At 45.5% G+C, this 23,590-nt stretch overlaps 1 protein-coding gene across 2 annotated transcripts in view; it reads right to left on the bottom strand.

The window, feature by feature from the left end:
• Positions 1-23,590, bottom strand: part of LOC140408523 (5'-3' DNA helicase ZGRF1-like) — a 139,440-nt gene that overhangs the window by 76,249 nt on the left and 39,601 nt on the right. For both annotated transcript variants that reach the window (XM_072495876.1, XM_072495877.1), the window contains 6 exons: positions 22,465-22,664; positions 12,700-12,845; positions 11,306-11,452; positions 3,657-3,771; positions 1,664-1,908; positions 435-594 (listed from right to left, as the gene is read on the bottom strand). In XM_072495876.1, the coding sequence (XP_072351977.1) occupies positions 435-594; positions 1,664-1,908; positions 3,657-3,771; positions 11,306-11,452; positions 12,700-12,845; positions 22,465-22,664 (1,013 nt within the window). The remainder of the gene's footprint in view (positions 1-434; positions 595-1,663; positions 1,909-3,656; positions 3,772-11,305; positions 11,453-12,699; positions 12,846-22,464; positions 22,665-23,590) is intronic.

Below are 23,590 nucleotides of genomic sequence, written 5' to 3'. Positions count from 1 at the left end.
CACAGCCTCAGGATAAAGGCCCAATCATTTAGTTCACTCAAGAGGGTCATGAATTTTCGGAATTCTCTACCCCAGGAGGGTATAGAAAGTCCATCATTGAATGTATTCAAGGTGGATATTTTCACTCTCAGGAAACCAAGGAATCCGGCAGGAAAGTGGAGTTGAAGGGCAGCACGGTGGCGCAGGTGTTAGCACTGCTGCCTCACAGCGCCAAGGTCCCAGGTTCGATCCTGGCTCTGGGTCACTGTCCGTGTGGAGTTTGCACATTCTCCCCACTTTTGCGTGGGTTTCGCCCCCACAACCCAAAGATGTGCAGGATAGGTGGATTGGCCACACTAAATTGCCCCTTAATTGGAAAAAATTAATTGGGCACTCTAAATGTCCAAAAAAAACCAGACTCCAAATTTGGTTTGTCATGCTGAAATGTCACTCACCCAAGCAGTACTCTATCCACAGCAACATTAGTAGATGCAGAGATGAGAAGTTTCCAGGGAACCTGCCTTGGACCCTCAGCTGCTTCACTTTCTTCAAAAAGTTGAACGAGAAATAAAATCACAACAGCCAACAGATAGCTTTTCCCAGCACCATAGACACCTGATTTAAAAGTCACAAAAATGCAATATATTAACGAAGAGTATTCACGTAGTTGTTGAAAACAGAATTTCAGCCAAATCATCTCTCTGGTACTGGAATCTTATTCACTCATACTTCAATTGATAATAACGTTTTTTTTTTTTATAAATGTTTTTTCATTTCACTCCTAATCTAATCTTTCCCTCTTCTTTCTTTCACTTTTTATATATGACTTGCTATTCTGTTCTGCGGAAATGCTGTTCTACCACTTCCTGTTTCCAACTGGGCTTCCACTGGGGAGGCAGTGGCGTAGTGGTATTGTCACTGCACTAGTAAACCAGAGACCCAGAGTAATGCTCTGGGGACCCAGGTTCAAATCCCACCACTGCTGATGGTGTAATTTGAATTCAATAAAAATTGAATTCAATAAAAAGTCTAATGTTGGCCATGAAACATAATAAGAACACAAGAACCATTGTCGATTGTCATAAAAACCCATCTGGTTCACTTTAGGGATGTCCTTTAGAGAAGGAAATCTGCTGTCCTTACCTGGTCTGGCCTACAGGTGACTCCGGACCCACAGCAATGTGTTTGACTCTTAACCGCCCCCTCAAGGTCAATTAGGGATGGGCAATAAATGTTGGCACAGCCTGTGATGCCCACGTCCCAGGAACGAATAAAAAAAACTCTTGTGCTGCTCATTAACAATTTTTCAATCTGATTGGTTAGTTAATGAGACAAACAATTGTCCAGGAAACTCTGGGGCCTAACAATGCTGCACTGTTTAAATCTCCCTCGAACAGCAACTTGCAGTGCAAGGACGCATGGAAATTAAATGTGCAATGGCATGACTAATAGTTCATAGAAAATAACTGTCTGATTTTGGAAACTACAGTACATTCTGGCCCAGTGTCGATCTGGCCCCCCCAAAATTCAAGAAGCATAAATGTCTGAGGTGGATAGTCTTTCCGCGGTATTTGGAGCATATTAAAAAGATAAATAGAACATAAAAGTTTCAGAATTATGGTGGAGGAAGGGGAAACAAAAACTCAAGAATAAAAATTGCGAAGGAGCACGTATTTGTTTTTACCATGTATGACTGTGACTGGCAGAATGAGATCCTGGGGGTTCTCTCCTTTAGCCATCATTACAGCAACTTGTCTGAATGCAGCTGCCTGGTCGGTATTCAAATTAAACTTCGGTATCATTTTTGTCGCCAATGCAACCACCCTTTCTTCACACAACAATCCCATTGTTACTGCTGGTATTTTTAATGCAGGGGAAACAAATCTTCCTCTTGCAGGCCGGTCTATTGCTTCTTCTTCACAATAAGGCCTACAGATTGAAACAAAGGGTTTACATGATTTTTTAAACAACACGACAGAAGCACTGTCTTATAAAATGTAACAAGAAAACTAAATCTTGCCACTTTTTAATGTCATGAATGTTTAATAAAAACATGGAATACCAGTTGACAGCTATTTATTTTCAATATATTAAACTGTGAGATTGATTTTAATTCTTCTTAGTCATCAAAGAAAATAAATAAAAGGGCAGATTCCAATCCGTCTGCACTGTAATTGACATTTCATCCTGTCCCCATCACATAACACATGAACCGGTAAAATTGAAAATGATGCAACCAAGATTCATGTACATTTTTGTTTCCTAACAGCGAGTGACCCACTGGTTAAATGCCAGTGTGTGACATTTCATGCAAGAGTACATCACATGATACTGTAGACCAAACAGGAAGGAAAGAACATTCTGTAGCATTGACATTCCACCTGAATTAAAACAAAAGCATGCCTAGGTAACACAGTAATGTATGTTCAATTTTAGGTTCTATAACCTAATTTTCTCTGACAAATGTGTATATTTGTATAACTGCCATTAACTAAATTAATTAAGTGTAGAATTTCAGGGCGGTGTGGTGGTGAAGTGGTTAGCACTGCTGCCTCAGAGCGTTGAAGACCCGGGTTAGATCCCAGCCCCGGGTCACTGTCAGTGTGGAGTTTCTACGTTCCCCCCTGTGTCTACGTGGGTCTCATCCCCACAACCCAAAGATGTGCAGGGTAGGTGGATTGGCCACGCCAAATTGCCCCTTAATTGGAAAAAAAAATAATTGGGTACTCAAAATTTGTTTTAAAAAATGCAGAATTTCAATAAATCATGCAGTTTTATGTGAGAGCTGAGTTTAATCTGTTGACGGAGTTTAATCCGTTGATTTGTTTAATAAATTCCTTTGTTATCTTGCTTCATTTTCAGCTGATTATTCATGGACTTCTATCCCCATGTGTCTGGGCCTTGAGGTCTCCGCCCCACCTGGTTGAAACCCCTACACTTCCATCATCGCCATTCAACACATGAAGAAAGCCTACTGACTTTGAAACGAGAAATAAATGGCTATAGGTAAGTGTCGTGTTGGGTGTTCTGATGTACAAACGATCCAACACGGCTGGAGATGGTGTAACTCAATTTTAATAACTATTCAATTGTAACAGCACACTGCTAACTTGGGTACGTGCATTACCAGCTAATCTGTGGACCCTGTCCTATCACACCTGGGTGAGGCACTCAGCACATGGTGAATGTCTGAGTGGCAGGCTCTGAGCTCGGTGCTCTGAGCTGGCTGCTGCTGGAATCTGCGGGAACTGTAGTGTCTCCTGTTTTTATAGTGCGTGTGCTCTCACTGGTGATTGGCTGCAATGTTGTGTGTGTGTTGGTTGGTCCTACTGCATGTCCATCAGTGAGTGTGATTGCACCATGATATGCTGATCTAAATATCATGACAGTAAGAATGGGAGAAAATTGGAGAAAAGAAAGTAGAAAAACCAACAAACAACATTTCACTTTAAAAACACAAGGAATATAATTTTTTTTAAATATCAGACAAAATGATGCACCAATGGACCTGCGTTGAAATATTACAATCAAAACTAGCACTTGCATCAAACGTTTTTGTAAATACAGCTCTAGTTATCGTTTAAGATTTAAAAGAAAACTTCTGAACTGTGAGAGTATAATTATTAATTATCGACTTGAATATATTTCGGTACTGAGTGCAAAACTCAGTGACTTACATTCTGAGTAAGTGTGGTAGCAGAGGAAGAGAAGCTGGATTGAAGTGTTCCTGCAGATTTCTCAGACAGGTAAGTTCAGTGCTGGCATTCCCAACAAACAAGGCATGAACAATCACTGGGAGAACAGAAGAGATTCCTAGAATTAATTGTCTAAAACTCCGAGGTAATTGGCAAACATTTAAAACAGTGTATCTTGAAGCAACAATTGAGTCTACCTGTTCATGATTTACAAAGCTGGAATTTTTTTTTGATGCCGCAAAGATCCAGATATTTAGCAGAGCATCGAATGAACTAATCTCCCAATGGAATCCAGTGGAACAAACTCAAAGAGAATCCGGGCAAAACCAGGGTGTGCCGAGCATATTATCCTTTTAGTTTTGAGACATGGGTTTAAATCAAACCGAGACTAACGGAATGAAGTATTAACCCATCATTGGCTGAAAGAGCCCTGTTCCAACCCAGTTCCGATGACTTCCAAATAAATGTAAATTCATAAAATATTTGAGGGTAGCTTTAATCCTTTTTTTAAAAAATGTTTATTACAGCATTTAGAAATAAACATCAAACAAAACCAGAACCAGGATGAAAAAGATAACCAACAGATAACAAACAGGAGAACACAGCATAACTCAATAAATAGCCAATAACCCCGCCCCACCCTCCCTACCGAGGGAGGGACAGGAACAAGGTTAAATACTTTTAAAAATGGGAAACCCAACACAAAGCCTGTACAACATCACCTACTTCGAGTTTAACTAAGGCAGGTCGTGGGTGAGTGAGTAACCCGCTCATGAAAGTTGGGTCCGGTAGTTTTAAAATGTTAATGAGAGTGCGGCACGTGGCACAGTGGTTAGCATTGCTGCCATTGGCGCTGAGGACACAGGTTTGAATACCGGCCCTGGGTCACTGTCCGTGTGGAGTTTGCACATTCTCCTCGTATTTGCGTGGGTTTCACCCCCACAAAGATGTGCAGGTTAGGTGGATTGGCCATGCTAAATTGCCCCTTAATTTGAAAAATAATAATTGGGTACTCTAAATTTAGGAAAAAAATGTTAATGTGGCTCCATGCCTCAACTTTTAGCAGCCAATTTGATTTAATGGTTGTGGATTGGGTTTTCCCCCACCCAAGTCTTGAAAAAGCCAAAAGTTTATGGAGGTGAGAGCTGCTGAATCGATCAACTAAGAGTATTTCCCACAATATTTTGTGGGCCAGGCGAAGCAGGAGGGCGATCCCCCTCCCGAATTGCACAATGAACTAATGCTGATCTACAGTACCCTCCCTCCCTCCTCTACTGCATCTCCGGCTGCGACCTCCAATAGTAGACCCTCCCATCCAGCAGTCAGCCAACTGCCATGTAGAAAAGACAGAAAAAGAAATTCAAATGAGGTCCTTGCCGTTAAATTTGGCAAGACCAAGTTGGCACCAATCTCCATGGTAAATATCAAGGCCAAAGAGTTCAAATACAAACAATCAGAAAGCTATTACAACTTGTCCTCACTGGCATATTGGTACTGCATAAATTGAGGATAGTGTTATTTGAAACTTTATTATGCACAAGTAAATTTATTCCTGAAATCTACTGTAATGGAATAGTAGGTTTCTGACATTCTTGTTGGATGTGACCAAAGATTAACTTTGTTTTCCTTTTGCTAGTTTTAGTAACTAATTTATCTTTTTTTAAAGAGCCTATATTGTTAATGTATCAAGCCTACTTGGTGACTTTTTTGAACAGGAGAAAACAAATAACAAATCATATGTCCTGTTTTTGAAAGTAGTCAAATAAATGGATTACATTTTAAAAAGCATGGTCTAAGTGCAATATTGTGAATATTTCTAAGTGTAAACCCAACGTATTTTAATGAAACTTCAAGTAGGTTATTTTGCAGAACCTTGGAGTTGGGCTTTTATTTGAAAATATCCACAATACTAATCTTCTTCAGTTCATTCTGCCCAAACTCTAACTGAGTGAATGCAATGGAATAAGGATTAACCAAAGTGATAGTTATTCACCTAGGCAAAGACCTACCCTTCACATGGTGACTCAAACATTCACTTTAACCCTCTTGCCCTGATGCCTTGAAGCACCCATGCTCATTTTTTATTTGTTCCCTAATAAGTGTCAGCAAGCTTTTTCAAAGCAGGGAGGAACCACAGCTACAATTGAGCTTTTCTTCGTCCGATGCTCACACATGTACACTTGCAAGATTGACAAGAGGACAAGCATCATCCTTGGAAAATGAACAAGCACTCCCTCACCAACCCAAATACTTGGTCCAGGTTACTCTCACTGATGCACGATCAATGACCACTAAAGCGAGGTTGTAGTCCAACTGAAGGCTTTAATAAGCTAGATGTTTCCCCCAGCAGCTCAGGTACAGAATGAGGGCTGCTGGGGAGGCACGGGTTCTTATACCCCGCCTATCGGGGCGGAGCTGTTATACACTCTAGCCAACAGAAAGCATACAGTTTCCACCTTTAGCCTCTCAGGTACCGTAATAGCTATAATACCACATTCACCCCCTGTTAAAAAAAAGTCCGGCGGGGGTGGTGGCCAGAAACTACAAAACATAACATGGTATAATTAGTTATGGAGGCACTGTAATACTTCCGTATAGGGTTTAGTAACTATTTACAAGTCTGGTAGCTATGTACATTTGATGGTTTATATTTACAGATTACAGTTAAAATGAAGCAATCAGTCGATCGGGGGCCCTGGTCGTCCTCTGTGATCGTCGGAGCCTCGGTGGTGACTCCAGTGGAGGCTCGGGCGTCTGTGACTCCGGGAGCGTGGCTTTGATCTCCATGGCAGCTTCGTCACCCCTAGACGGTGCTGGTGGGTAAAACGGCTGACCTGGGAAGGGAGCGCCTGTGGGGGGCGTCGGTGGGTGGGGGGGCCTAGACGGGGGCGGAGGAAGGACCGATCCTCATGTAAGGCGCTGTGGAGGAGGGGAGGGTGGGACTGGTGGCTGGAATGTGCGTGGAGTTCCAGCGGGCGCAAAGGTCCCGTAGGGAGACCGTATCTTGTCGGCCGTCGGGGTACGCTGACGTAGGCGTACTGGGGGTTAGCATGGAGCAGATGGACCCTCTAGACCAACGGGTCAGACTTGTGCGCCCGCACGTGTTTTCGGAGCAGGATGGGTCCGGGTGTTGCCAGCCAGGTCGGGAATGAGGTCTTGAGGAGGACGTCCTAGGGAAGTCAAGGAGACGTTCGTGAGGTGTCCGATTGGTGGTCGTACAAAGTAGTGACCGGATGGAGTGGAGGGCATCCGGGAGGACTTCTTGCCAGCGGGAGACTGGGCGGTTCCTGGATCGTAGGGCTAGTAGGACGGTCTTCCAGACCGTTCCGTTCTCCCTCTCTACCTGTCCGTTACCCCGGGGGTTGTAACTGGTCGTCCTGCTCGAGGCGATGCCCTTGCTAAGCAGGAAGTGACGCAGCTCGTCGCTCATAAAGGAGGACCCCCTATCACTGTGTATGTAAGCGGGGAACCCGAACAGTGCAAAGATGCTATGGAGGGCCTTGACGATGGTGGTGGCGGCCATGTCGGGGCAGGGGATGGCGAATGGAAACCGGGAGTACTCGTCAATCACGTTCAGGAAGTACATGTTGCGGTCGGTCGAGGGGAGGGGCCTTTGAAGTCCATGCTGAGGCGTTCAAAAGGGACAGGAAGCCTTTATCAGGTGTGCTCTCTCTGGCGAGTACAAGTGCAGTTTGCACTCCGCACAGATTTGGCAGTCCCTGGTGGCAGTCCTGACCTCCTCGATGGAGTAGGGCAGGTTGCGGGTCTTGACGAAATGGAAAAAGCGAGTGACCCCCGGGTGGCAGAGGTCCTCGTGGAGGGCTCGGAGGCGGTCCACTCGTGCGGTGGCACATGTGCCACGGGACAGGGCGTCAGGAGGCTCGTTTAGCTTCCCGGGATGATACAACATCTCGTAGTTGTAGGTGGAGAGTTCGATCCTCCACCGCAAGATCTTGTCGTTTTTTTTATCTTGCCACGCTGTGCATTATCAAACATGAAGGCAACCGACCGTTGGTCAGTGAGGAGAGTGAATCTCCTGCTGGCCAGGTGATGCGTCCAATGTCGCACAGCTTCTACTATGGCCTGGGCCTCCTTTTCGACTGAGGAGTGGCGGATTTCGGAAGCATGGAGGGCACGGGAGATGAAGGCCACGGGTCTGCCCGCTTGGTTGAGGATGGCCGCCAGAGCTACGTCGGACGCATCGCTCTCGACCTGGAAGGGGAGGGACGCGTCAATGGCGTGCATCGTGGCCTTTGCAATGTCTGCTTTGTTGCAGCTGAAGGCCTGGCGGGCCTCTATAGACAGGGGAAAAGCTGTGGATTGGATCAGGGGACGGGCCTGGTCCGCATAGTTGGGGACCCACTGGGCGTAGTAGCTAAAAAACCCGAGGCAGCGTTTCAGGGCCTTGGAGCAGTGAGGGAGGGGGAACTCCATAAGGGGGCGCATGCGTTCAGGGTCGGGGCCTATAACTCCATTTCGCACGATGTAGCCGAGAATGGCTAGACGGTCGGTGCTAAACACACATTTATCCTTATTGGATGTTAGGTTAAGGATTTTCGCGGTCTGGAGAAATTTTTGGAGGTTGGTGTCGTGGTCCTGCTGGTCGTGGCCGCAGATGGTGACATTATCGAGATACGGGAATGTTGCCCATAAACCATGCCGGTCAACCATTCGGTCTATCTCGCGCTGGAAGACCGAGACCCCGTTGGTGACACCAAAGGGAACACTTAAGAAGTGATAGAGCCGCCCGTCTGCCTCAAAGGCAGTGTATTTGCGGTCACTAGTGCGGATGGGGAGCTGGTGGTATGCGGACTTGAGATCCACCGTGGAGAATACATTATAATGCGCGATCCTGTTTACCAGGTCGGATATGCGGGGGAGAGGGTACGCGTCCAGCTGCGTAAACCCGTTGATGGTCTGACTGTAGTCGATGACCATCCTATGCTTCTCCCCGGTCTTTACCACTACTACTTGAGCTCTCCAGGGGATGTTACTGGCTTCAATGACCCCTTCCCTCAGTAGCCTTTGGATCACTGACCTAATAAAGATCAGGTCCTGGGCACTGTAGCGTCTGCTCCTGGTGGCGACGGGTTTGTAATCCGGGGTGAGGTTCGCAAACAGGGAAGGCGGGTCGACCTTAAGGGTCGCGAGGCTGTAGACAGTAAGGTGGGGTATAGGGCCGCCGAATTGGAAGGTCAGACTTTGAAGGTTACACTGGAAGTCTAAACCAAGGAGTGTAGCCACGCAGAGGTGGAAAAGGAGGTAGAGACGGAAATTTTTGAACTCCCTTCCCTGGACTGTGAGGTTTGCTACACAAAACCCCTTTATCTCCAATGAGTGGGAACCGGAGGCCAGTGAGATTTTTTGATTAACAGGGTGGATGAGGAGGGAACAGCGCCTTACCATGTCGGGGTATATAAAGCCCTCCGTGTTCCCAGAGTCGATTAGGCAGGATGTCTCGCGCCCGTTGATGAAAACGGTCGTCGTAGCGGTTGAGTGTTCAAGGTCAAGACTGATCCAGAGTCACCGAGGCCAATCGCAGTAGTTGAGAGTTTTGTTCGGGCAGTGTGTGGTTGGCCGAGCTGGTGTCGTGGGGGTTCATCAAAGATGGTGTCTCCCATTGGTCGCACATGGCCGGGGGTGCACAAAATGGCGGCACCCATCCATCCAACGTTGCGTCCGCGGAACAAGATGGCGGCACCCGGGGTCCGCACGTGGCCCTGGGATATGGAGGTGGCGGCGACCGCTGGCCGCACGGGGCCCGTGGAGAAGTTTGTGGTTGCAGTCCGCATTCGCCGCTGGAGATCGCGGCCACCGCTCGGGCCTAACATACACCCACGAAATGGCCCTTTTTGCCGCATCCTTTGCAGGTGGCAGCACGGCAGCATTGTGGATAGCACAATTGCTTCACAGCTCCAGGGTCCCAGGTTCGATTCAGGCTTGGGTCACTGTCTGTGCGGAGTCTGCACATCCTCCCCGTGTGTGCGTGGGTTTCCTCCGGGTGCTCCGGTTTCCCTCCACAGTCCAAAGATGTGCAGGTTAGGTGGATTGGTCATGATAAATTGCCCTTAGTGTCCAAAATTGCCTTTAGTGTTGGGTGGGGTTACTGGGTTATGGGGATAGGGTGGCGGTGTTGACCTTGGGTAGTGTGCTCTTTCCAAGAGCCGGTGCAGACTCGATGGGCTGAATGGCCTCCTTCTGCACTGTAAGTTCTATGATCTATGAGGTGGATGCGTGGGCCGGGCAGCGCTGGCGGGGGTGCTTTGCCTGCCCGCAGAAGTAGCAGCGGGGCCCCTCGGGGTTGCCAGGCCGCCTTGCAGCGCAGGCCTGTGGGGGAACGGGGGAAGTCTCGGGGTCGATCGCGGCGGGGTTCCATGCTGCCCAGGTGGCTGCCGCGCAGTCGGGGACGTAGGCTCGGGCATTCCAGGGAGCCTGCAAGGGCCCGTGCCTCCCTGAGACCCAGGGTGTCCTTCTCTAACAGGCGCTGGCGGATTTGTGACGAAAGCATACCTGCCACAAAATCATCCCGGACTAAGAGTTCCGTGTGTTCGCTCACCGAAACTTGCGGGCAGCCACAGCTTCTTCCCAGCATCAGGAGTACGCGGTAGAATTCCTCCAGCGATTCCCCAGGGGTTTGTCGCCTTGTTGCAAGCAGGTGCCGGGCGTAGACCTGGTTTACCGGGCGAATATAGTGTCCTTTTAGCAGCTCTATTGCTGCATCGAAGTCTTCCGCTTCCTCGATGAGGGTGTAAATCTCCGGGCTCACCCTTGAGTGCAGGACGTGCAGTTTCTGCTCTCCCGTGGGTGCGTTTTTGGCCGTCTCGAGATACCCTTTAAAGCACGCCAGCCAATGCTTAAAGATTGCCGCTGAGTTCGCCGCGTGGGGGCTAAGTTGCAGACACTCCGGCTTGATTCGGAGCTCTATCCTTTCTTCTTAAAATTCTCGCTTATTAAATTGTTGCACGATCAATGACCACTAAAGCGAGGTTGTAGTCCAACTGAAGGCTTTAATAAGCTAGATGTTTCCCCCAGCAGCTCAGGTACAGAATGAGGGCTGCTGGGGCGGCACAGGTTCTTATACCCCGCCTATCAGGGCGGAGCTATTATACACTCTAGCCAATAGAAAGCATACAGTTTCCACCAATGGTGCTTTAGCCTATCAGGTACCGTAATACCTATAATACCACACTCACAAAATATAGATCTTGTTAGCCAAGCAAAAAGTGGATACAGCCTGTAGCCCTTGAATTGCCTTTCCGTGTCCGAAGACAAAATTGAATGCATCAAAAGTACCTGCAAAAAGCTATATGGCGGAAGCATAGGAAGAAGAGAGAGAAGGTCTTGAATAATTAGAGACATTTTAATGACACATATGCCACAGTATATAACAATGGAAGAGTTACAGAAAGCAGGGTTAAAAATACACTGTTCCAATTGTTTTCTGAGTGCGAAGTAGAAGCCTCTTGGTCAAGGACACTCTCCTGCACAAATGGATTTCTTGTTACGATTTAATAGCTATGTGATTTACAATCTAGTATAATTACTGTCAGTAGAAAATGTAAAATTTTACAAAGCAATTGTGTCAAGGAGGGAAGGAAGAAAAACAGAAGAACACAAAATAAAGGACTCACTGTCTGAAGACCATTTTGAAGGAGAGTAGCCTTTCAGTGGCAAAAGCTCAACTTCACTTGTTGAGGATGGTCCATAGAAAACACTACATGCAACAAAAGTGTCCAATGGATCAAACATCAAGGTTTTTGATACAACCCAGAGGTCATCTGTCACAATTAAGAACATATAAAATAAGGTGAAATGAATTCCAATGCTTCGTTTTATTATTCAGCTTATTGCAATTTTCAACAATTATTACTAATGGACAGAGCTTTTGAAAAAAATCTTCAAATGTAAAGTTCAATTTGAATCTTTGTTAAATTACAGACTTTGATTTCTAAGGATATTACAAGACTATGAAAATAAGTTCTGTTTCTCTCTCCAGTCAGATCATTTTGTCCACACTGACCACTCGGCTCAGAAACTCATTGCAGAACTTGGCTCAAACATGGACAAAAGTGCTAAGTCCGGAGGTGAGGTGAGAGTGACTCCCCTTAACATCAAGGCAGCATTTTAATGAATGTGGCACCAAGAAGCCTAGCAAAATTAAACTGAAAGGGGATCAGGGGGGGGGGGGGGGGGGGAGGAGAAGAGAGGAGAGAATGGAAACACTCAGGTGGCCAACCATCTCAGCACTAGGATATTGCCTCAGGAGTTCCTCCGGCCAGTGCCTAGGCACAAATATTTTCAACTGCCTCATCGGTGACCTTCCCTCCATCATAAGATCAGAAGTAGGGCTGCTGCTGGTAATTGCACAATGTTCACCTCCATTCACAATTGATCAGATAATGAAAATGAAGCAGTTTATGTCCGCATGCAGAAAGACCTAATCAAGATCTAGGTTTGGGCGGTATTGTGTTTTCTGTTAGCTGTACTCCAAGCGTACTGGGTGCATTGGTTGCTTATTAGGCATTCCAACAGGAGGCACACCGAGGTTGGAATATAAGCATTCGAAGAGCATAGACCTGCGTGAACCCTTCTCCAAGAGAGATATTCTTCTCAATTTTAGTTAAATTGTTGGCAGGTAGTACACAGGCTTTATTACACCAGCAGACCCATAGGGCATAGTGCTGCACATCTCCACCCCAGACCAGAGATTTGCCGTAACAAAGGCTATGTCGTATAGGAATAACTCATGAGCTGCCAAAATGGGTGGGGTGGCGGGGGAGATACCTCCTTATCTCATTTCCACTGTGGAACAGTCAAACAGAAAGGTAGATGCACATACCTGAAATTATGTATCTCTGTATGCAATATTATTGTTCATAACAATATATAGAGAGTAGCAATATAATACATTTCACAAGTGAGTTTGGCAAGATAATTTGCGAACAACAAATGTGTTTTGATACAATCTCAGTATTTGATTCAATTTCAATTGTGAGTGCTCGAAGTTGGAACATTTTAAATGTACCTTTATTGTAAACTGAAGAACTCTCTTTCCTGCTTAATCCTAGGTACAACTTAGTCTTACAAGAGCTTTCCAAATCCCCTTCCTTATTTACCAGTACTTTCAACTTGCCACAGTAGAATCTCTTTCTTTGAAAAGCAGATGTTTTCCTGCAGGCGATCAAGATTAAAATGAGTTCATGTTAAATACCTAAAATCATATACAACAGAATAAATTTTCAAATTAAGGAAGAAAGTAGGATATGCAAAAATAAAAAATCTGGGCGGCACGGTGGCACAGTGGTTAGCGCTGCTGCCTCATGGCACTGAGGACCCGGCTTCGATGCCAGCCCCATGTCACTATCCATGTGGAGTGTCATGTGAGAGTGCCTTTAAGAAATGGATGTTTAAGCAATGTACCTTAAAGAAATGCAGTGATGTCAGAGTGTGGGTGGAACTGGGCTTTAGATCAGCCATTTTGCAGTTTTTTAGTTTCAGTTTGAAAAGAGCTTGGGAGTGTCTGTGTTTGCAGTGAGCTGGATCTGCTGTGATCTCTGCCATGAAAGACTATATCTGGATCATTTGGGTGATTTAAACTCATAATAGTAAAGCCTTTAACCTGATGTGTTTCTGTTTAAAGGTGTTAAGTCTCTCTTGGATGTTGAAAGGAATAACTGAAGGATTATTTAGTGTTTTAATATTTTCGGGGTTAGCTTTGAAGTAAGGGGTGTTAAGAGATCCAATGTTTATTTAAAAGGGTTAAGTTGAGTTCCTAGAATAAACATTGTTTTGTGTTTAAAAACCATTTGTCCATAATTGCTGTATCACACCTGGAGAACAAGCCGTGTGCTCGGAAAAGCAACAAATACATTAACGGGGAGGTTGGTTGAACTCTATGATACATTTTGGGGTTCTGAAAACACCTTGCCCATAACAGGAGTTTGCAAATTCTTCTTGTGTCTGCGTGTGCCTCACCCCCACAACTCAAAAGATGTGCAGGTAGGTGAATTGGCCATGCTAAATTGCCCCTTAATTGGAAAAGAAAAATTATAACATTTATATATAAATTTATAAAAAGAAACCTAGTAAATGTAGTTATACATATCAGAACATTTAAAATATTACACACCGAATGCACGGATAACCTAATAGCATTTTCATGATTTTAAAAATTAAGATGAGTGATAGGTCGAGTGGTGACTGGTTTATTAGTTATCATTCGTGCACTTATTTCATGAAATACTGCTTCTTCTGTCAGTTTTATGACCAATCACAGGTAAATTGTATCATTAAAACCAGCAAAACTACAAGAACATTTAAAACATGCTCTATGAAGTCAGATTGTAACGTTAAAAATATTACACCACATATCATTGGAAAACAGAAGATAGTATTTAAAAAAATGACCTGGGTGAAAAAAGTTGTCCTTATCAAAGAATTTTACAACAGACCAAAGGAGGCTGACATATAGATGGTCAGGCTGGAGAGAAAAATGCAGCTGGTAGCAACTTCCAGAGGGAGACGAGGAAAGACTGGCAGCAGGGTGTAGTATGTAACTGGCTTCAAGATAACTATATTTGCACTTTCCCAAAAATAAATTATGGGGCTATTCTCAAATAGCTACATATGGTTCCCCACTGCCTGGTTCAAATAGGCAAATTGTGCATGGTGCAGTCTCTGCCCATTTGTCGCTAAAAATACCAATCCAGCTCCAAGGGCTGCATTTTACAGTCTCAAATTGGGCAGGCCAGCCCCTCTGTGTGAACATAAAATATGGCGTGATAATGTTGGGTCGGCAATCAATGTAATCTCGCCAGTCTCTGATAATACGGAACAAGGGGAGGGGTTTAAAACAGAACTCCACCCACCCTTTCAAATAAAAAACAATTTAAAAACTACTGGGCCTCTTAACAAGCCAATTGTCTGCAATTTCTCGTTGTCCACTATAGCTTTCATGAGTTACTTGGGGAAAAACTTTGGAAATGAGTTACACCAGGTAGGAGGAGGCAGCATAAGGGTGGATGAAAAGGCCTGTAAACAAGGCCATGGCAGCAAGGTGGCAAAGGGCAGGACTTTCCTCCCACTCCGTGGCGTTTCTGCAGCGGAGCAGGGCAGCTCGCCAATGGCCGAAAGCAGGATCTTCCAGTCCTGCCGTTGTCAATGGGGTTCCCCGTTGAACACACCCCTTGCTGCCGCAAAACCCATGGCAGGGATGCACCATTGGCAGGACCTTAATATCCCGCCAGCATGAACAGCCAGAAAATCAGTTCAGAGTTTGGCTCTTAGTAGACTTTATTTGTTTAGTTTTCATAAACTGGGAGAGGAAAGGGAGCCTTTAAATTGGTGTCATACCTAGCACCAACTTCTAGTTCACAGCTTTACTCCTCTTCCATCGGACATCTGCCCTTAAGACACCTGATGGGGAGGCCCTCTGCACAAAGTTAATCAGCCGGTCATGCCACTGGTTGACCGCTAATTGGCCAAACATGCTTAATTCAAAGCGCTCAAACAGTGGGGACAGGAGCAAGCAGACTATGCACTTCCCATTCAGTCTCCTTTACCCTGTCAGAATCCGTAAAATAAACTAGCTCCGATAAATCAGCATATTTTAAGCAGTCATATGCAAAAACCAGGGGACTATTTAAAGGTCACCAGAAAATTGCATGAAGAAAGCCTTAGGCATCAATGTGGTAGGTGAGGTGCCTGTTTGGTTCAGAAGTGTCATATATCCATTTTAGGTCAGACATTGCTTCTGCCACGTTTACGTCAGCTCTTTGTTAACTCCAAGGCCAGGCATATCTTGAGCCCCAGACTAGAAATTTACTGCTGTCCTGTGTGCCCTATGAATACAGGTGTACCAGTTACTCCATGCTTGCTCATTTCTCTACCCAATAAATTCAAGCCAGGCCTTTTCTTAGCTCACTGAGTATTGTTTTTATCCTGGCCCACACCCTTATGATCAACTCTTCATTATCCTTTCTATTTGCATACTTAGCTGAATTATGCGAAAGTGGTTATTTCTCAACACTGCCCCTTCTCTCACATCACTTACTTGTCCCACTTAATTTTAAAAAGATTTTAGGGTACCCAAATATATTTTTTTTATATATATATATATAATATATATATATATATATATATGTATATATAAAGGGGCAATTTAGTGTGACCAATCCACCTACACTGCATGTCTTTGGGTTGTGGGGCAGCACAGTGATGCAGTGGTTAGTACAGTTGCCTCACGGCGCTGAGTTCCCAGGTTCTATCCTGGCCCTGGATCACTGTCCGTGGGCAGTTTGCACATTCTCCCTGTGTCTGCGTGGGTTTCGTCCCCACAACCCAAAGATGTGCAGGGTAGGTGGATTGGCCACACTAAATTGCCCCTTAATTGGAAAAAGAAATGAATTGGGTACTCAACATTTTTTTTTTTTTTTAATTATTTTTAAAAAAAAAAAAAATCTTTGGGTTGTGGGGTGAAACATACGCAGACACAGGGAGAATGTGCATACTCCACACAGACAGCGACCCGGGGCCGGGATTGAACCCAGGCCCTCAGTGTCGTAGGCAGCCGTGCTAACCACTGGACCACAATACTGCCAATTGTCCCACTTCATTAACCAGAACTAAATATTTTTTTTAAAATAAATTTAGAGTACCCAATTCAGACACAGGGAGAATGTGCAAACTCCACACTGACAGTGACCCGGAGGGGGATTGAACCATATGTCCTTGGCGCCATGAGGCGACAGTGCTAACTACTGTGTCACCGTGGCGCCCTACCAGAACTAAATCTAGGAATATTTCTTTGCTTTACTAAAAACATACTGATTTGAAAACATCCCTGAATATGATGGAGCAAGTGTCACATCCACAATGACTACATGCATTATCTTTATTCCGATCTAAGTTAGAATAATTCATTATCTAATATTATTGACTTGTTGCTCGTTCATGACTCTCTTAATTGTTTGTAGATTTAACTCCCCCAAACGCCCTTACCAATCTTTGCTGCAGTGTTCACTACCTTACAGTTTTCAATTGGAAATGTTTCATTTTCCTTCTGTTCGTTAATTCAGTTCCAGTACATCTTTACATTCTGGTGCCAAGACAGAATTCTTTATTAACACTACCACTACACAATCTCCCCATGTTTGTGTGGGTCACACCCCACAACCCAAAGATGTGCAGGGGAGGTGGATTGCCCACGCTAAATTGCCCCTCAATTGGAAAAAAAAATTGGGTACTCTAAATAGAAAAAAAACACTGCCACTGCACCACATTCCCCCTTTGTAAAAATGTGATGACCAGGAATATTAAGTTCCGAATCTTGTCCAACCAACACATACACTTCTATTGTAATATATATATAAATGACTTGGAAGAAATCGTAGCGGGCCTGATTGGCAAGTTTGCGGGTGATACTAACATTGCAGGAGTTGCGGACAGTGATGAAGATTATCAGAGAATACAACAGGATATAGATAGGTTGCAAAATTGGGCAGAGAAATGACAGATGGAATTTAACCTGGACAAATGCAAGGTGATGCATTTTGGTAGATCCAATTCAGGTGGGAGCCATAAAATAAATGGCAGAACCATCAATAGCATAGAGACATTGAGAGATCTGGGCGTGCAGGTCCACAGATCCTTAAAAGTGGCAGCACAGGTGGAAATGGTGGTAAAGAAAGCATATGGCATGCTTGCCTTCATAGGACGGGGTATAGAGTATAAAAGCTCGAAAATTATTTTACAATTATATAGAATGTTGGTTTGGCCACATTTGGATTACTGTGTCCAATTCTGGTCACCGTACTACCAGAAGGACATGGAGGCTTTGGAGAGTACAGAAAAGGTTTACCAGGATGTTGCCTGGTATGGAGGGTACTAGCTATGAGAGATTGAATAAACTGGGATTGTTCTCCCTCGACAGATGGAGGCTGAGGGGCGACCTGACAGAAGTTTATAAAATTATTAGGGGTAAGATAGGTTGAACAGTTGGAGGCTTTTTCCCAGGGCAGAAATGACAATTACAAGTGGGCACAAGTTCAAGCTGAGGGCGGAAAAGGTTCAGTGGAGATGTGCGGGGGACATTTTTTACACAGAGGCCTGGAATGCACTGTCAAGTGAGGTGGTTGAGGCAGATACGTTAGTGACCTTCAAGACTTATCTGGATAGAGGCAGCACGGTGGCGCAGTGGGTTAGCCCTGCAGCCTCATGGCGCCGAGGTCCCAGGTTCGATCCCAGCTCTGGTTCACTGTCCGTGTGGAGTTTGCACATTCTCCCCATATTTGCGTGGGTTTCGCCCCCACAACCCAAAGATGTGCAGGCTAGGTGAATTGGCCACGCTAAATTGCCCCTTAATTGGAAAAAATGAATTGGGTACACTAAATTTTTAAAAATAAAAGACTTATCTGGATAGGCACATGAGCAGACGGGATATAGGATACAGGCGATTGGTCTGGATAGGACACGTGATTGGCGCAGGCTTGGAGGGCCAAAGGGTCTGTTCCTGTGCTGTATTGTTCTTTGTTCTATTTTCGCTTCCGTATCATATTTCTACATCGCTATTAATGCTTCTAATTTTCTCATTTTGTGTGAGTACTCTGTGGAGTCCCTTACATACCCTCAATCCTGACAACTTTTGATCAGTTCTACTTTTTTCAGGGACAACAACATACAACATGATACTAGCAAATGTTGACAGCTCTTCATGTTCAATATGGTTTATGTTGTCACTTTCCATAGCTGATAAGCATACACAGCTCGAAAATAATGCCTTGCATTTCAAAAGTTACTAATATTTTGTCTAGGATTCTCCGTTCCGGAGTCTAAGTGCTCTTACCAGTGGAGAATTTGGTCTGGTCTCCACTAGCGCTATCCCCCACCAGATCACAGGCAGGGCACCACCGCACCCTAATCACTGCCAGCGCCACTTCCCCTTACCCTCTACAACACACGGACAAGGAGAAATGCCAGGAGCAGTAGCTCTAGAGGCCGCAAAGAGGCTAAAGGCAGCGGCAAGGGACAAGAGAAGTGAACGATCGGATCAACGCACCCACGGCGCAGGGCGTCCCCGGCCACAAACGAGAGAGGGAGGTAAGCAAACTGCAAAACGAGCTACCCCCACCCCCCCAGACGGTGGATGGATGGAAGAAGTTCCTCATGAGGGAACTAAAGGAACTGAAAAATTAAATTAAAAGATTATCGCGTACAAAGCACACAGAGACAGGGAAGAGAGGGGACTAGGCAACAACTGGTTGTCTCCATACTGGAGGTGGACTGTCAATACTTCCGAGGCCCCGATCGCAGAGCTCCTGGCGGAGAGGAAGAAGCTACAAATAGACTTTAACCTGCTGTCCACCAGGAAAGCAGTACACCAACCACCAGACACGAGGACCTTCTGTGAACACAGAGAAAAAGCCAGCCGCCGGCTGGGAAATAGCGCAGGTTAGGGACAACAACAGCCGAGCCAGAAAAGGTCAACAAAGCACTTGAGGGGGGGTAGCACGGTGCGCAGTGGTTAGCCTTGCGCCGGGGTTCCAGGTTCGATCCCGGCTCTCGGTCACTGTCTGTGTGGAGCTTGCACACTATCCCCGTGTTTGCGTGGGTTTTTCCCCCACAATCCAAAGATGTGCAGGGTAGGTGGATTGGCAGACTTCTACAAAAAATGCAGCAGTACTGGTCCCGTACTTGCAGATGTTTGCAGATTTGCTAGCAAAGGGCACCCTGCCTCTAATGCTAGCCACTATCCCGCTGATACCCAAGAAAGACAAAGACCCAACCAAATGTGGATCTTACAGACCCATCACACTGCTCAATGTAAAAATATTGGCAGAATGGTAGCATTGTGGATAGCACAATTGCTTCACAGCTCCAGGGTCCCAGGTTCGATTCCCGGCTTGGGTCACTGTCTGTGCGGAGTCTGCACATTCTACCCGTGTGTGTGTGGGTTTCCTCCGGGTGCTCCGGTTTCCTCCCACAGTCCAAAGATGTGCGGGTTAGGTGGATTGGCCATGATAAATTGCCCTAAGTGTCCAAAATTGCCCTTAGTGGTGGGTGGGGTTACTGGGTTATGGGGATTAGGTGGGATTACTGGGTTATGGGGATAGGGCGGAGGTGTGGACCTTGGGTAGGATGCTCTTCCCAAGAGCCGGTGCAGACTCGATGGGCCGAATGGCCTCCTTCTGCCCTGTAAATTCTATGTAAATTCCAGGCAACTGGATAACTGCATACCAGAGATGGTTGTAGAAGACCAGAAAAGCTTTGCCTTTGGTAGAAAGGTAAAAATGGTAGAAAGCTAATAGTGAACATTAGGCGCTTGCTGAATGTGATAATGACCCCATCAGGGAAGAGAACACCAAAGGTGATCATCTGCCCGGACGCAGAAAAGACCTTCGAAAGAGTCGAGTGGAAGTACCTCATTGAGGTACTAGAGCGGTTTGGGCTGGGAACAGGGTTCACCTCCTGGGTGAGACTCCTGTACAAAAACCCCATGACGAGCATACTGACTAGCGCCATCAGCTCTAAATACTTCCAGCGGCACAGGGGCACAAATAAGGGATACCCACTGTACCTGCTTCCATTCCCCCTGGCAATTGAGCCGCTGGCCATCGCCCTCAGAACGGCGTGAAATTGGAAGGGGATCCAGAGAGGGGACAGAGAGCACAGAGTTTTACTCCATGCGGATAACCTGCTCCTCGGACCTGCAAGGCAACATGGAAGGGACCATGAAGCTCCTGTAAGACTTGCGTCCTTCTCGGGCTACAAACTCAATCTGAGCAAGAGTGAAATCTTCCCGGTGAACCCGAAAGGGAGAGGGGCAGAGCTGGAGGGCCTGCCGTTCAAGCAAACCCAAAGCAAATTCCGCTATCTGGGGATCCAAATTGCCCACAACTGGATCCACAAATGGAACCTGACCAGTCTGGCGAAGGAAGTTAAAAAACACCCGCTGAGGTCGGACACATTCCCACTCCCCCTAGTGGGAAAGGTTCAGACAGTCAAGATGAACGTGTTGCCCAGATTCCTCTTTCTGCTCAGGTCCATACTGATCTACATTCCAAAGGCCTTCTTTAGCAGTTGACAAATTGATAATGCTGTTCGTCTGGGGAGGGAAGGAATCCAAGGATCCCCAAAAGGGTCGTACAAAGAAAAATAAATTGGAGAGCGGGGCGAGGGGAGAAAGAGAGAGAGAGACTGACAGGCCCTCCCAAACCTACAATGCTACCACTGGGCAGCCACAGCAGAGAGAGTGAGGGGATGGGTGAAGGAACCAGAAGCAGAATGTTTGAGGATGGAGGAGAGTTCCTGCAGCTGGACATCCCTCCGAGCCCTCACCACAACAGTACTCCCATCCCCACCAGCCAAACACTCAACAATGATAGTAGCCACACTCCGGACCTGGAACCAACTTGGACAACTCTTCGGTCTGACCGAATTGACCAGCATGGTCCCCATCTGCAGCAACCACAGGTTTGCGCAAGTCGCGATGGGCGCCACCTTTAAGCGTGGAGACAGGACAGAGGGACGCTGACAGTTTGGGACTTCTACAGGGACAACAGGCAAGGGACGTTAGAGGAACTGATGGAAAGGTTACACTGCCCAACAGAAACTTACAACTTACAAGCAAAATCTTCCTCCGCAAGGAAACAACATCATAACCATGGACACCGAGACACTCAATGTTAGAGGAACTGTTGGATGTGAGCGACCTAGATGGAAAGAACTGTGGTGACCTGTATGAGCTGCTGTTAGAGGGGGCTCGGTTCCCGCTGGATGAGACGATGAGAGGAAGAACTAGGGCAAGGGTCAAAAATAGGGTGGGGACTCTGAAGCAAAGCACTGAACAGGGCGAACTCCACCTCCACATGCGCGCACCACCCAAAGCTGCAGACTGGCCGGCTGCTCTGTCGACTGTGTGTGTGTTTTTTTTTGTAAACTTTGTAAAAAATAGTTAAAATCCCAATAAAAATATTTCAAAAAGATCAGTCAGTATGCCAAGTTAAAGGTCTGTGAGATGAAGGTTAAAGTTATGCCTTTAAAGTGGTGGAAACCTTTGAAGTGTTTTTTACACAATCAATTTCTTTGACTTTTGAAGTATCGAAGGCAGTGAGTATGGCTATGAGGCCGAACGCTTTAAATTGGATTGTTCACATTGGAATTTATACTTCATTGTTTGCTAACGGCATCGTGATTAGCAGCTCGCTGGACCTTCAAAGTGAAGATTGTTTATGTATATAGCTCTGCAAGAATCCATTAAGTCAGGGTGGCAGCTGTTTCCCTAACCGTAATTTTTTTATGAGTCTGCCTCTTTGTTCTCGAGTGTTTCATAAAAAATGAAGGGGTAGCCCCTGCAGTGGTTCTTTCCTTGAGAATAAAGAGGCAGAGTTGGGTGGCACAGTGCAACAGTGGTTAGCACTGCTGCCTCATAGCGCCAGGGAACCAGGTTCAATTCTGACCTTGGGTGACTGTATGGAGTTTGCACATTCTCCCCGTGTCTGCGTGGGTTGCCCCTGGGTGTTCCAGTTTCTTCCCACTGTCCAAAGATACATAGGTTACGTGGATTGGCCATGCCAAATTGCCCCTTAGTGTCCAACGGTTGGGTGAGGTTATGGGAATAGGGACTAGGCCTAGGTAGAATGCTTTTTCAGAGGGTGGATGCAGACTCAATGGACCGAATGGTCTCCTTCTTCACTTTAGGGATTCTATTCTCTCACAGGTCAGCATTACAATATCCCACAGGTCAAGTATTTCAAATTACAACCACCAAAACACAAACAAAAATAAAGCATACCTTACATGAAGCACACATTCACTGTACATAGATATGCCCTGACTTCGAATGAAGGCACCTAAACTCTTGGCATCAGACAACATTAACTTTGACTGATGTTCCATTTTCTGCTCCAAATCAATGGGATGCATGTGATCTAGCCATTTGAAAAACTTACACTGGTCAGTTTTTGAGGCATCACAAGTATAGAATAAACGACCCTACAGGAAGCAAAGAGGAAACGGAATTCAAATTATAGAAATACCAATATTTCACATGGAAGGAAATAACTGAACAATAACTTTTCCGCCTGAGATATAGAGAATGTCACATAATTCTGAGTAGAATATTAAAATATATTGGGTGAATGTGCAAATCTTATGCTATTTTCCAAAATTAATAACACAAAAATTTTATTATGTCAACTTTAAGCATTTTGAGTAATCTTCCCATTGTTTGAAATGTTGAAAATAGCAACAATATCCTGCCAATATCGAGGTCGATGAATGCCCTGTATAGTGTAAAGCTGAGCCGTTAAGGTCAGGGACAACCAAACATCAATTGCCTTGTGCTGAGGTAGCTGATCTCAGCCATGGGAGGAATCGGGGTTACTCAAACTGGACTCAGCATCCATAGACAATAAACAAGGGATGAAGAAACAGCTCAGTAAGAATTCCCAGACCCGACTGTGATCTCAGCTGAAAACTGATTTGATTTGACCCAAGTATGATGACCCCAATGGTGAAATAATCTGCAAACACTCGTTATCCAGGTTTAGATGTGAAGAATGGTAACTCAGATGAAATACAAGAGAGTTACAAAGCTTTAAAAGGCCTTTGGTATCTTACCTATGTGTATATTCATTTGTAACCTAGATAATGAATGTCAGCAGTGTTTTTGATGATTTGGCAGGGGAAGGATGAAATTGAACATGGGTTGAGACACAATACAGGCAAAATTGGATTTGTCAACCATTATAAGACATGTCTGATATGCAGTTCTGTAAAAGTCAGTGGAACAGATTATTGGGTGGACTTCCAAGTCGCCACTGCTGTACTGACTGTTCTGAGAACACACCCATGTCTAATTTAACCCCCACATCTTCAACTAACTTTCACACACCAATGCTTTCCAGCTAAGGTCAAGA

This window comes from Scyliorhinus torazame, chromosome 3 (genome assembly GCF_047496885.1).
Source record: "Scyliorhinus torazame isolate Kashiwa2021f chromosome 3, sScyTor2.1, whole genome shotgun sequence".
Lineage (NCBI taxonomy): Eukaryota > Metazoa > Chordata > Chondrichthyes > Carcharhiniformes > Scyliorhinidae > Scyliorhinus > Scyliorhinus torazame.
This window is presented reverse-complemented; position numbering and strand designations above follow the sequence as displayed.